The 14,295-nt window shown below is 42.9% G+C and overlaps 1 protein-coding gene across 2 annotated transcripts in view; it reads left to right on the top strand.

Moving 5' to 3' along the window:
* Positions 1-14,295, top strand: part of ST3GAL6 (ST3 beta-galactoside alpha-2,3-sialyltransferase 6) — a 43,856-nt gene that overhangs the window by 24,130 nt on the left and 5,431 nt on the right. For both annotated transcript variants that reach the window (XM_054163361.1, XM_054163360.1), the window contains 4 exons: positions 407-470; positions 8,201-8,296; positions 11,148-11,334; positions 12,621-12,758. In XM_054163361.1, coding sequence (XP_054019336.1) covers positions 407-470; positions 8,201-8,296; positions 11,148-11,334; positions 12,621-12,758 — 485 coding nt within the window. The remainder of the gene's footprint in view (positions 1-406; positions 471-8,200; positions 8,297-11,147; positions 11,335-12,620; positions 12,759-14,295) is intronic.

Genomic DNA, 14,295 nt, shown 5'->3' with positions numbered 1-14,295 from the left:
TCCAGCCGAAGGTGGGTAGAAGGAAAAATCTAAGTCGGTTAGGATGCAGGTCTTGGGAACTCTTCTGGTGCTTTGTAACTGTAACTAAGATTTGTAATTATTTTTGGTGGGGTTTTTTTGTTGGTTGGTTGGTTTTTTGATATAAATGCTATGCTGTGTTCTGACAGCCAAGTGTTGGGGCAGGAAAAGCTTCCTAGAGAAGAGCTCTAATAAACATTAATTTCTTTGGCATCATTGTTTTAGGGCCATAGGTCAGTTACAAGGTGGTGTGTTGGTTGCTTGGTTTGTTTTTAATGCACAGTGCCTAAACTATTGTCTGGAAATGCTATAGTCAGGGTGGCATGCTTGCTTTGATATTGGAAAGCACTGAACATTTTCATTCATCTTCTTTATATTTACTTTCTAGAGCAATTTTTTCGTTTAGCCCTTTCAAGGCTGCAGAACTGTGGACTCTCCAATCAAGATGATAGGTAAGATGGTTTGTTTACTACTGGGATCTACTCAAGAGAGCCCAATGGAAGGCTCTGAGGATGATTAAGGGACTGGAGCATGTGCCCAATGAGGAAAGGCTGAGAGACCTGGGGCTTTTAAGTCTGGAGAAGAGAAGACTGAGAGAGGATTTAATAAATGTTTACAAATATCTGAGGGCTGGGGGTCAAGAGGGAGGGCACAGGCTCTGCTCAGTTGCACCCTGTGGTAGGACAAGGGGCAATGGATATAAACTACAGCACAGGAAGTTCAACCTCAACATGAGGAGGAAGTTACTCACTGTAAAGGTCATGGAGCACTGGAACAGGCTCCCCAGAAAGGTTGCGGAGTCTCCTTCTCTGGAGGCTTTCAAGACCCATCTGGATGTGTTCCTGTGTGACCTGCACTGGGTTATATGGTCCTGCTCTGGCAGTGGGGATCTCCAGAGGTCCCTTTCAATCCCTGACATCCTGTAATCTTTTTCTGTTCATTGCATTTATCTGCCATGTCAGTGGTGTTACCCTGACATTGGTCAAGTAAGCCAAGTAGCAGATCTGACCAAGAGTGTCCAAGCAATATGTAACTGGTTCCAAGATTTATGTGAGTTTGGTTTTAAACATACATAGGACCAGCATGCTGTAATTAATTTTCCTGTGAGGGAGCTTAAACTTGGAGATGTCTTTTCAGGGATTTGCTAGCTGAAGGCAGTCCTGTAGTATCTTTTTTTTTTTCACTTGAAGAAAGTGAAACTAGCCCTTAAAAACAGATTGTGATCTCCTGTGTCAAAGTCATTGTTAGTGTAAGCTAGAGGATGTTTGTGATAAGCAGATTCAAAACAATGACTTTCTACACAAAAGAGATCTTAAACACATCCCCATGACTTTGCATCTGCTGGCCTGCTGCACACCTTTGTTTATATGTTCAGTTTCCGTTCTTCTGTGAGATGAGTGAGACACAGGGAGCCAGGAAAGGCTGTTCCTAGCATTTTGGGAGTAACAAAGCTGTGGCATGGAGCAGAGCATGCCTTGGGTAACTTGCTTCCCGTACATCAGAGTGTCCTGTTTAAATCTTTGTTAGAAACTGCTTTGGCTGGGATTTTTTTACTTTGGTTTTGGAGGGTCTTTTCATGTGTGTGTCTTGCTGTTGGGCTGGTTTTATGTTGTTTTCTTGGTGTTGGGGTTTTCTTTGGGTTTTGTTGTGTTGAGGGTGTGTTGGTTGATCTGTTTTTGGGGTGGGGGTTTTTTAGTGTATTTGTTTGGGGTTTTTTGCTTGCCTCTTTTTTTTGAGGTGGTGTGGGGGTTTTTTATGTTTGTTTGCTTTGAGGCAGTATAGTAGGGTTACCAAGTGATTACCAAGTGATGCAAATGACTTCTTATACTTGCAGTCTAGCAAAAAGGGGCTGACAACCTGCCATATGCCATACTAATGTGAAACTTCTGAATGCAAACAACGCTGAGGTTAGCTGCACTTGGTTTTGTTTTTTTTTAATCAAGGAGATCAAACAGAAGATCATTGCTTCAAGCCAAATGCCAGGATCATATTTTAATTAAACCTGGTTGGAATAAGAACAAAATAATTTGGGTTCAAGCCTAAGAATTATCTTGATTTTGAATACCCACTTTTCCTTTGCATTACTGATTGTACTCCTTCCTTTCCCTGTGTTTCATATCTATTTCTGCTCAGATTTAGTCTGAAGGGGATGAAAAGAAAGGGAAAAACCCTCTTATTTTATATCAGAAGTATGATAATTGGGCAAAGTTATACATAACTGGCAGAGAAATCTAGTCTTTTGTCTGGAGTTTGAAGTAGAACACCGATGTTGTATTAGACACTTCCATCAAATCACAGCTTTTGGGCTGCAGAGATGCTTGCGGCCTAGTATGTTTTAAATGGATATGCTTGTCCTGTAGATTAAAGGGTAGTTGGTCTTTAACCTTTGAATGTAGGTTCTCTGATATATGCAATCTAAACCTCCCCTGGCAGAGTTTCAGGCCGTTTCCTCCTGTTGTATCACTAGGGAGAAGAGACTGACCCACACCTCACTCCTACCTCCTTTCAGGTAGTTGTAGAGAGCAGTGAGTTCTCACCTCAGCAGCTCCATAATGCTGCTGTCTAATTCAGCCTCCTTCATGGAATGCAAACCAAATGTCCCTGTAAACTCTTCATGGGGCAGGGTGAGGGAAGCTGCTATGAAGTATTTCAACAAGTAGTTGGCTGCATGAGCACCAGATCTGCAGTCTTCATATAGAGGTATTTTGTGTAACTGAGGTAAATCTGTATGTAGTGAGATACAATTTATTTTCATTTTTTTAGTTTCCTGAGCAATGCCATTTGCCATACTTCAATGGCGTTCTCACTGTCTAAAGGTCAAACCTGGAAGTCAGCAGTGTCACTGACTTCTGTGAAATAGGCTGTAGGAGAGAAGGGGTTACTCAGTAGAGTAACCTCTGAATACCTGTTCTCCATCTCCTCATCATTTCTTGCTGGATTCTCACGATTCACCTGCAGTAAATTCTGACAAATGCATTTACACTATTTTGAGTCAACAGTACGTGATCTCTGCATCCTCCTTTTAGCAAATAATCTCAAAGCAAATAATTTGCATTCCTCAACTGTCTATGGGAATGTGTGTTAAAGGAGTTGAGGTTGAGAGTGTCTTTTTCCTTTTTCAGAGAAGCAGAATTTCAGTGGAATGTGGAGGATGCAAGCCTTCTGACTTTTAAAGGCTACATTTTCATTTAACAATGTTTTTCTTTTGTGCCCTGGGAAAATGTTTCTGTTAGCATTTCACTGTATAAACAAAATATTTAAATGAGTGCTTGGCCTTGAGGCTGAGGGGCTTTTGTACACCACATGGGTAGGGCAGTGCTTTGAGTGACTTAAGGGATTGCTTTTAGATGTTGGAGATCAGTTACCATGCAGTTTGCATCAGGAGCCATTTATACTCTAAGCAGATCTCTAACACCTAAATGCAATCCCTTAGCCACTCAAACCTTGTTGTTACAGCTGAGGTCTTAGTCTCCAGCCATTTCATTCTTCTGTATTTCAATTGTAGCACACCTGACGTTTTCTCTTCTTGTCAATTTATTGACATGGAGAAAGGGAGAGTGTTATTCACCCTTTGGTTTTAATACAAACACATTATGAAAAAGGTGACTTTACATGTCTTTGAATTAAGTCCAGCCTTGCTTACATATTCTTTGTCTCCATTTCCTGTGATATCCTGGTTTGTTTTCTGTGGGTTGTTGTTGTTTTTACTCTAGCTTAAACCATTTCCCTCTGTGCTTGTCATTGTCAGTGGAATCTGTGCTACTGTGGATGTAGGCTTATGTTTGTTACTGGGGACACTTGGAACTGAGGTGGTGGGGCTAATGGGAGGAGACAATTCAGAAATTCAAGCCAGACTTCCTGTTTGAGTTGGCCCACTTCAACTTCCTGAGCTTGACAGAGATTAAACCCTGGTCTTTCTAACTTGTGTAACTGTATTCGTGGCTGCTATCTTGTACAATTCATCAGAAGTATTTGATCTGCTTGTTGACTTTATCCATTTCAAAAGTTCACATACCAGTGTTAGAAGTGTTATTGGTTATTTGAAGGCAGCTGATAACTATTTTTTGAGTATGCATGTTAAGGGCACTGGAGGTTAAAGGCTTTATCAAAACTTTACTCTGTTTTTCCATCGCAAGTAGTGCTGGTCAGCTCTTAGCCGTGAACAAGTTCTGGTCTGCATCTGTCAGTAAGAGGGAACAGAGTTCAGGTTTGACTTGAGAGCAGCTCTCCATCTTCTGTAGATGCATGATCCTTGGCTGACCATCTCTAAAGTCACATTTTATTTTTACCTTCCCTGTCCTTAGTATGTACTGCTGCACAGTGCAGAGAGCAGAAACTAAAGAGCTCTTCAGTTATTATAGCAGAGTGGAAGTTATTTCAATAGCCAGGGACTGACATAGGAAGAAGCCTTTAAATGATAGCCTCTGCCAAAGCTTAGAAGGCATGTAATAAATAATCACTTAAAGTTCATCCACAGGGGACAGAACAAGCAGTGCCTTCTCAAAGTAACTTTTCATCTGCTTTTTGGCTGAAGTAGAGAAGGGAAAGGTTCTGTAGGTGTGGAGGGAATGGACATACTGAAGACAGGATGGTGTAAGAGATGCTCAGAGTGTCATTTTGGAAAGAACCCTAAGGACCATCTGGTCCAACCTCTCTGGGTAATGAGATGGTCTGATGGTCTAGCACCCTGTCAAGCTTACTACAGGAAGGACGTTGAGGTGCTAGATCACGTCCAGCAAAGGACAATAAGGCTGGTGAAGAGTTTGGAGCACATGACCTACAAGGAGCATCTGAGGGAGCTGGAGTTGATCAGTCTGGAGAAGAGGAGGCTGAGAGGAGACCTCATCATTCTCTACAACTACCTGAAGAGAGGTTGGAGCGAGGAGTGGGCAGTCTCTTCTTAGTGATAAGTGACAGGACTGGAGGAAATGGTTTCAAGCTGCACCAGGGGAGGTTCAGGATGGATATTATGAAATATTTCTTCACTGAAAGGGTTATGAAACATTGGAATGGTCTGCCCAGGACAGTGGTGGAATCAAGTGGTGTGTGGACCTGGCACTTTGGGACATGGTTTAGTGTTGACCCTTCAGGGTTGGTTTAAGGGTTGAACTGGATGATCTTTGAGGTCTGGATGTATTCTGTGATTCTGTATTCAAACTGTCCCTGGATAATCTTTGAGGTCTGGATGTATTCTGTGATTCTGTATTCAAACTGTCCAGTGTAGGCAAGTCCACTGCTTACCTTGGGAGACGATTCCAGTGTCTAACTGTTCTCATGGTGAAAAATTGTCTTGTGGATTCAATCAGAATCTTCCCAGGAGTAACTTGTACCCACTACCCCTTTTTTTTTCCATGTGACTCCTTGTGATGAGTCTTCATGGTCCTGGTAGCCACCCTTCATGTACTGATCCATGATAATGAGGTCTCCCCTAAGCCTCCTCTTCTCAAGGCTGATCAAATCCTAGTTTTGTCAGCCTTTCCTCATATGACAGCTCTTACAGTCCTCTATTCATCAAACTCCTGGACCCCTTATATGGGGGCAACCGAGGTGTTAAGTTCTCCATGACATGGTCCACCCCAATGGTAGTCAGTTCTATCTTCAGTGGACAGGAAGAGGTAAGCCAATAAAACCTATTACTTTTAGCTATGATTAGACCTTCAGACCGGTTCTTCACACAACTACAAAAACGCAGGCACAGCCCCGTAGGGGAGGATCACAGAGTAAGTTCTCTCCTCACTGAGTTCAGAGGAACTGAGTTACTTGGACCTGTGGCATTAGCTGGAAATCTTTTTCTGAATGCATGGTTTCTACTTAGCTACTCAGGAAACCCTAGAGGAAGGTGTGCCAGCTTTTTTTTCCATGTCACCCTGCCCTGAGAGCTGTATTTAGCAGTGCTATTTACATATATATATATATATATTTAAAGGCAACTCCCTCTGCAGATGTGGCCCTAGAGCAGCAGGCATAAAGGTGCTAGTCCAGCATTTTTTTAAATACAGTCCTTTTTACAGTTAGCATTTATTCTTGTTTCACTTTTTTTTTTCCTTCTTCTTTATTTATTTTATTGTTTTGGTAAGCTTTTGGTTTTCAGCACTGCTTTGATGCCCAGTTGTTTTTTTTCCCTGTGCAGCACAGCATGAACAGTTCTGCAGGAACTTTCAGTGCCTGAAAGGGGCCTACAGGAAAGCTGGGGAGGAACGTTTTACAAGGGCTTGTAGTGATAGGATGTAGGGGAATGGCTTTAAGTTTGAGGAGGGCAGATTTAGATTGGGTACTAGAAAGAAATTCTTTATAGTAACGGTGGTGAGACACTGGAACAGGTTATCTAGGGAGGTCTTGGATGCCCCCTCTCTGGAGGTGTTCAAGGCCAGGTTGGACAGGGCCTTGAGCAACGTATTCTAGTGAGAAGTGTCCCTGCCCATGGCAGGGGTGTTGAAACTAGCTGATCTTTAAGGTTTCCTTTCAACCCTAAACCGTTCTATCAATTTGTGAAATACAGAGAACTGCTGCTTTGTACCTTGAGATGTTGGTCAGTCTCAGCTTGAGCAGGCTGTTTTCATTCATGTTGAATTTATACTCAGCTGAAAAACCAAGTTGGACTGAGGAGAGAAGGGTTTTGGATAGTGCCATACTGGGCATTTAATACAGATTATGATATTCTTTGGGACACAGTTCCACAGCTCCCCACAGAAAGAAATGTCATAGAGCCTTTTTAAAGAACTAGGAGTGGGATGTTGGGATGAGACTCATGCTCAGTAAGCTCTAAGCCTATTTGTGTCTGAAGAGAATATGAGTGTTTTTGTTTTGTCATTTTTTTCCTGCTGCAACCAAGCTGAACAGTTTTTGCTCTAAAGAAGCATGTGTACAGCAAAAAATTATATGCATGTCCTATAAGGAAGAGTTTGAAGTCTTACACATTGTGTGTAAACTTTCCCTAGGGCCAAAACCTCTTGGTTGAAAAATCAGCAAACCGGTCTACCTGTTCTTATTCTTAGCAAAGCATTTTACAAACATTGAAAGAAGACAATAGATCCACTTAGAAAACCTGGGATAAGATGGAAAAATCTTACCAGTAGAATTTACTTTCATAAATCCAATATTTGCTTAATATCTAATTTTGGGTGCTTTGTTTAGCTGTGGAAACTATTCTAAATTGAAAAGGAATTATTTTTTTGTCTGTAGTGTGAGCTCTTATTTGTAGCTCAGTGTTTTATATACTTAGTAATGCTGTCTAATGTTCTCTAGTCTTGTGAAATGCAACTTCTTATCAAGCACATCCCTCTGATGTCATGACAGCATGCATGTTTAGATAGTACTTTCTAAACAGAGGGAGAAAAATCAACATGATTATATTCATCTGAAGAGCCATCATGTATCATTGGGCTTCATTTTTTTCACATGTACAATTCAAAGGCCTCTAAAGTAAAGGTCTCTTCCCACCTTGGTGATTCTGTAAGGTGCTTCTGCAATGCTGTACAAGTTAAGACCTCTGGAGATCTTCAACATAAGCTAAAGCAGCAGGACTGAGGTTGGAAGAGACCTCAAAGATCATTGAGTCCAACCTGTCACCACAGACCTCATGACTAAACCATGGCACCAAGTGCCACCTCCAATCCCCTCTTGAACACCTCCAGGGACGGTGACTCTACCACCTCCCTGGGCAGCACATTCCAATGGCTAACGACTCTGTGAAGAACTTTCTCCTCACCTCCAGCCTAAACTTCCCCTGATGCAGCTTGAGATTGCGTCCTCTTGTTCTGATGCTGGTTGCCTGGGAGAAGAGACCAATTTTGTTTCAGACATATTCTGTCCTGATTGGTGTAGCCATAGAATGGGACAACATTTTAAGCATTATGGAAGACAATTTAATGGCACCTGTCTAGCCAATGGGTTGGTCAATCATAAGCAGCAAACCAGTAAGGACGTGTATGAAACCAGTTTCACAGGATAGAAACCACTTCCTGACTTCATCAATCCCTGAAATAATGCAGCTGCATGTTTGTTTGCTTGTTTTTGAAAGCAGCCTTAGCATGTGATACAGGATTGAGACTGCTTTGTAGGGGCCACAGTAAAATACCCAGGATAGCAGTCAGTAAATACACCAGCTAAATGCAAATATATCATTAATAACAGTGTGAAGCAAGGGAAGTTGTGCATGTTACAAGTTCTGTTTGTTCCACAGCGTTGCCTGCCGACGATGTGTTGTGGTTGGTAATGGAGGAGTTCTTCGAAATAAGACCTTAGGGGAGAAAATTGACTCCTATGACGTGATAATAAGGTAAATGGTGTCTCCATTTTGGGGTACATGCAAAGAATTAACAGACTTTTGCTGTCAGCTAATAGCTTTGGAGTTCAGTTATTATTCTGTTATTCTACTTACTCTGTCACAACCTTCATTGAAAAATATTTAGGAGGAAAATGGATGTGTGGCTTATTGCACAGACTGATAGATACTTGTGGGGGAAGGATTACTGGGTGGTCAGTCTGCCTTGAGGGGTGGGGTGGTCAGACCCCTTCTGGATGGATCCAAGAATGTGACAGCCCAGAGCCCTGCATGTGTTCCTCATTGTGAGCCAGCATTCTGGGCAGCTCTGCCTCTTACCACTCTCGTCTTACCCCTCTACTGGCATGTGCCTTGCTAAAAGCAGACTCTAAACAATGTTTGTGCTGGGAAGTCCATCTCAAGGCATGTGTCAGCTGGAGGCTGTTAATGTCTGCCCCTCTTTCTGAAGTATTTTAGTTCATACTGGAAGTTCATGAACTGCCTTGGTCTACCAGAGGATAGTGGGGTCTGAAAAAGAGGCATCTGGACTAGGGAAACTGGGGAGTTGTGTAGAGAAGAGCAGGCAAAGAAAGGGTGGGGGGGGGGGGGGAAGCTTAAATGCCAAGCAAACTGAAAATAGGCTAATTGGCAAATTATAGCAGAATTTCCTGCACATTAAGAAAAAGATAAATCAGTTTCTCCTTTGCAGGAGCTGAGATGGTAACTGATTAAACAGCCCTTCTGCCTATAGGCACCCTGTAGATAGTGTGCCTTAACCCTTCTTGACTAAAACCTCTGAGCTGCCATTTCAGTTTGTCATCTTTAACATTGAACAGAATCTCATTTTTGTTACTTTGCCATCCATCCTAATGCTTATTTTAGTGATAGTGTTTCAGTCTTCCAGCACTACCATAACAAGGTGCATACAAAACCTGGAGTTTGATGTGCATTTGAAAATGTGCTGATGAGGTGGAAATGAAGGCATGAACTTCTTCGGTTGTAGCTCCTCATAGGAACTTAAAATTGCAGAAAGTGATCCAGATAAAATCCCCATTCAGAGGAAACTCGACTTGCCTGACAGCCTTGTGCTTTATGAAAAAAATACTAAAAATCTTCACTTATTTTTACTGTATCTTTAAAATCTGCTTTGTATTGTAAACTGGAAGTGGCAAAGATGGCTTTATTTAGATACCAAAACATTTTTCTTCCCATCTAACAACTGCAGCTGACCAAAAGGCAAATGCCAACCTATTTTGCCTAGGAAGTCTTTATTTCTCCATGAGAATGGAAAAATGAGAATAAATCTCATGTGGAATTAATTTCTGTAACCCAGTAAATCAGTGTCTAGCTGGAATGTGGTTACTTACATGCATGAAGAAGTAGTTGCCTTCTTCCAAAATCTGCAGAGAAAAAAACAACCTTTTTCATAATGAATGAGCTCAGAAGTTTTTTCCAGTGGTCTGGAATAGTCTAATTCCAGAAGTTGGAAGGGCAAATGCAAAACTTCAATGCAGTGTTCAAAAAACAGGTGGACGTGGCACTCTGGGACATGGTTTAATGGCCATGGTGGTGTTAGCTCGATGGTTGGACTCAAGAGGTCTTTCCCAGCTGAACTAATGATGTGATTCTGATTTCCAGTGTAGCATAATCACAATCAGTCACTGTGATGCAAGGGGAACTCCGTGGATTATTTTGAAGCTGTTTCAAATATTTGTGCTCCTTGTAAATCTTACTCTTCTTCTAATGGAAATCTTCCTGTGGACTGCTGTCACACATTTAAAATGGGCTCTAAATTCAAAGCTTTGTCAGAAATAAAGTCCTCTCTTGTTTCCTGTGAGTGAGGAGGTGGTGTTTGCATTCTGTGTTTAATGATGGATTCTGATAAAACTTTGAAACGTTTGTCTGCACACCTTGTTTTGCAAACGTTGGCTCCTAAGCAGTGTGCTTCCTATTCTGAGCAGTCAGCCACACTGCAGGAATGGAGCATAGAGACACCCTGCCTGAGTTCTCCAAAGAACATGCAACATGCTTACCAAGTGAAATCTACAAAGGAGACTGAAACACAGCCCCTCTTACACCTCAGAGCAGAGACCTTCCCCACCTGCTCACCATTACCAGCCTGTTGCATCCCAAAGCAGTGGTGTCTGGGCAAGTAATATTTTAAACAATCAAAACACCCCAAATAAATAATTAAAAAAAACCCCAACCAAACCAAAGGTGTATCAGCATCCAGTACACACCCATAATTGCTGCATGCTGAGGACAGTGAAGAGTATTAAAACCTTCTTAAATTGCCTCCTCTATGACTCGGATCATCTTCGCACCGTGAATGGAGCAATAGGTAATTTTCCCAGGCAGCTACTCTCTTTGGTGTTCTCCAATGTCTGTGTTTGAGCCAAATCAGAAGACTGCCTGCTCAAGTGACATGATAAGCAATCGTGTGATTGTATTCTAAACCACCTTGGCCAATTTCCCAGGGGTGCTTGATCCCTCTCAGTTAGAGGTTGAGTGCACCTGATAATTGCTTATCTAGCACGTAATGTGATAAATAAATGCTGGGCTGTGAAACCCTCCTGTACCTGGCCATGCTGTCTGCCCTGCAGCCTCTGTGCCAGCCACCATGCAGTAAGGACATGACTGGGGTAGTCGTAGAATCCAACCACCTCTTCTGTGTCACAGTATCACCAAGGTTGGAAGAGACCTCAAAGATCATCGAGTCCAACCTCTCACCACAGACCTCATGACTAGACCATGGCACCAAGTGCCACGTCCAATCCCCTCTTGAACACCTCCAGGTGGGGGAGCCTATTCCAGTGTCTGAGAACCCTTTCAGTGATGAAGTCATTGCTGTCTCTGTTCTCTGCAGAATGAATAATGGCCCTGTTATAGGCTATGAAGAGGATGTTGGGAGGAGGACCACTTTCCGTCTTTCTTACCCGGAATCCATCTTCTCGGATCCCATCCACTATGACCCTAACACAACTGTTGTTGTTATTGTCTTCAAGCCACGTGACTTGAAGTGGCTTTGGGAGATACTAAGTGGTCAGAAAATAGTAAGTTTAACCATTCATGCACATGCTTGCCACACACCTCTCCTGTGAAAGACTTGGTTTGCTCTTAAGCTTAGTTGCAGAATTGCAGAATGGTAGGGGTTGGAAGGGACCTCTGGAGACCATCTAGTCCAACCCCCCCCACTGCCAGAGCAGATTCACCTAGAGCAGGTTGCACAGGATGGCATCAAGGTAGGGGTTGAATGACTCCAAAGATGTAAGCTCCACCTCTCTGGGCAGCCTGTTCCAGTGTTCCACCACTCTGGAAATGAGGAAATTTTGAGCACTAGATCTTCTAGTCAGTCTGCTCAATATCCTTTTCCCATAAATTATTCTATTCTCCTTTACATACACATATTTGATCAGTTCCTCACTCCAAAGCCATTTTCCTCTGGAAATAGCCTTTTTATCCTCTTCCTAGCACTGTGTTGTATTCTGACATACACGACCTAACCATTCCCCAGATTATTTTATGCTGCATACTTAGTGGAATTACAGAATAATGTTGGAAGCAACTTCTCTCCAGAAGTCTTTAGTCCAAAACCTTGCTGAAAGAAAGCAGGGCCAAGTTCAAAGCCATTCCAGGCTGTCAGAGCATTATCTAAGTAAATTTTCAGTATTTTCAAGGATATTTCTGCAACTTGTGTTTCAGTGCTGCAGCACTCTCACAAGAAGTAATGTTTCCCTTCATTATGTACCTCTGAGAAGAGTTTGATCCTGTCTTTTTGTAACCCCCTGCCTGATAGCTGAGGATGTGCTGAACCAACCCAGTCTTCTCAGACCCTTCTTGTTTGATGTGCTTCCTGCCCCTTCCCTTTGCTGTTTTAGTAGTTTTCTGCTGAGCTTGCCTCCATTTGACACTCTTGCATGAGCCCCAAACATAAATTTGTGAGGTTGCAGAAAGACACAGCAGAAAGTGCCTCAGAATAACTTCTGTCTACCTGCTCTCTCTGCTCTTAGTAATGTGGTCAAGCACATAATGAGCATTTACTATGCCCTGGCTAAAATGATGGTGTCTGTTGTCCATCAGGGACCTTTCCACAAAGCTGTTTTCCAGCCAGCCTCAACCTCTGCTGCTTATGCTGTTTTCCAGCCAGCCTCAACCTCTGCTGCTTATGGTGTCGTAGGAGCACAATTTGGCACATGTTTGTGTTTGAACTCTGGGAGGTTCAGCATTTCTCTTCTTCCTCAATCTCCTGCCCTTAGATTTTATTCTGGTTAGAGTTGCTACAAACCCAAAATCAACTGTTCATAGCTGTTAAAAATGTGTATTTGCTTGCATGTTACAGAGTGCTAAAGGCTTTTGGAAGAAACCAGCTCTGAACATGATATACAAATCCAGTCAAATCAGGATTCTTGATCCCAGCATCACCAGAAAGACTGCTTATGAATGGCTTCATTTCCCAACAAGATTTCCCAAGAAGGAGGTAGGATTTTTCTTACTGTGCATTTTAGTTTTATGCAACCAAATGTGTACTCAGAGGTAATTGCCTCTTTATAGTGCTAGAACATCTTTTAGGTTCATGTTGCAGTAGTATGCTTTTAGCAGTCAAGAGAGATGGGAAAATGGAATCCAGAAAGAGCGTGGGGAGCCTTGTATGCTGGAAATATTTTCATGGATTCTATAATTAGTGTTAAATGGGAATGTTTTTGTGGATGGGCATAGCATCTTTCACAAAATTAGAAGAGCAGACAGGCATTGGAACATGGCAGATCCCAAGAGCCTCTGGAAATACATAAGGACTCTTGAATTATTAAATGTAGGATGTGTTTATAGTTTTTCTTGAAAGCCAGACAAAAAGCCACAAGACAAACAAAAAGAAGCCCAACCCAGCACCCCACCCCCACCCAAACAACACAAACCACCAAAACACTGAAGCCCCACCACCACCACCATACACATAAAGCCCCTCAAAACTCCCAACAATCCAGTCATTCTAACACTGCTGCACTTTCATGCTGCTGGAGATGGGTGGGAACTGGGGAGCCTACAGGATATTCCAACCCTGTGCTAATGACATGTGTCTAGCAGCATTCTTGTGCTTACTGTTGATGCCAAACATTGTAAGGAGCTAACTAACAATTTAGATGTAAAAATACATTCTAAGTCTCAGTTTATGACTGAAGAATATTCCAGATGAAAGGTAAACCTTCAAGCTGGAGACCTCCCTTGAGCAGCCAGGACTGACCACGAGCTGTTTAGCACCAATAGGGTTCCCTGGGGTCACATCATTGCACAGAGCTGCTCCATGAGGATCAGCCCATTGACGTGTGGAAATGTTTGACAGGCTGTCACAGGGGAGTATCTACCACAGCTTTCTTTTCTGGTTTAATCTTTCTAACATTTGAGGGACTTGCTGAATGTTGTGGTGGTTGGTTTTTTTGTGGGAGTTTTTTTGTTTGTTTAATTCCTTTCCTTTTTGAGCCTACTAGTGATGCTTTTCTCCCTTACTAACTGTCAAACTGGAATACCCAGTTTAGCTGTGTGCTTCCTGGGGCTCCCTGGCTTTTCAGCTCTTCGGTAAGGGCGGGAAGGGAGCAGAGTAATGGTTGGGTGCCTGTCTCCTAGAGGGCTGCAGCATATCTGTGGCTACGGGAATCCTTTCTGTCTCTTCCTGTGCTCCTTTCTCAGTGAGTGTAAAAGTAGGACCAGTGCTGTCAGTGAGTCAAACAGTTGTGTGGTGTCCTGGAGCTGGTACAGAGCCACAAGGCTCTCAGTTGCTCTGGGTAGCATGCATGTCCTCTGGTGCTCTCGTGCTTGCTGTATCTCTCCTGCTGCAGAGTCTGCCTGTGCTTGGAGCCCTCTTCCCACCACCTACGCATCCTGCTTGCTCCATCTCGGGGGTTTGCATTCCCTTGTCCCTGGCAGCCCCAGTGGTCAAGCTCAGATGTGCTTTGCCTCGGTTTTTCCCTGTCCCTGAGGCCGGCAGTGGCTGGGAGCCTGCACATCTGCAGTTGTTCTGT

This window comes from Dryobates pubescens, chromosome 8, assembly GCF_014839835.1.
Source record: "Dryobates pubescens isolate bDryPub1 chromosome 8, bDryPub1.pri, whole genome shotgun sequence".
In the NCBI taxonomy this organism is placed as follows: domain Eukaryota; kingdom Metazoa; phylum Chordata; class Aves; order Piciformes; family Picidae; genus Dryobates; species Dryobates pubescens.
The sequence above is the reverse complement of the archived record's forward strand: the minus strand, read 5'-3'. Positions and strand labels throughout refer to the sequence as shown.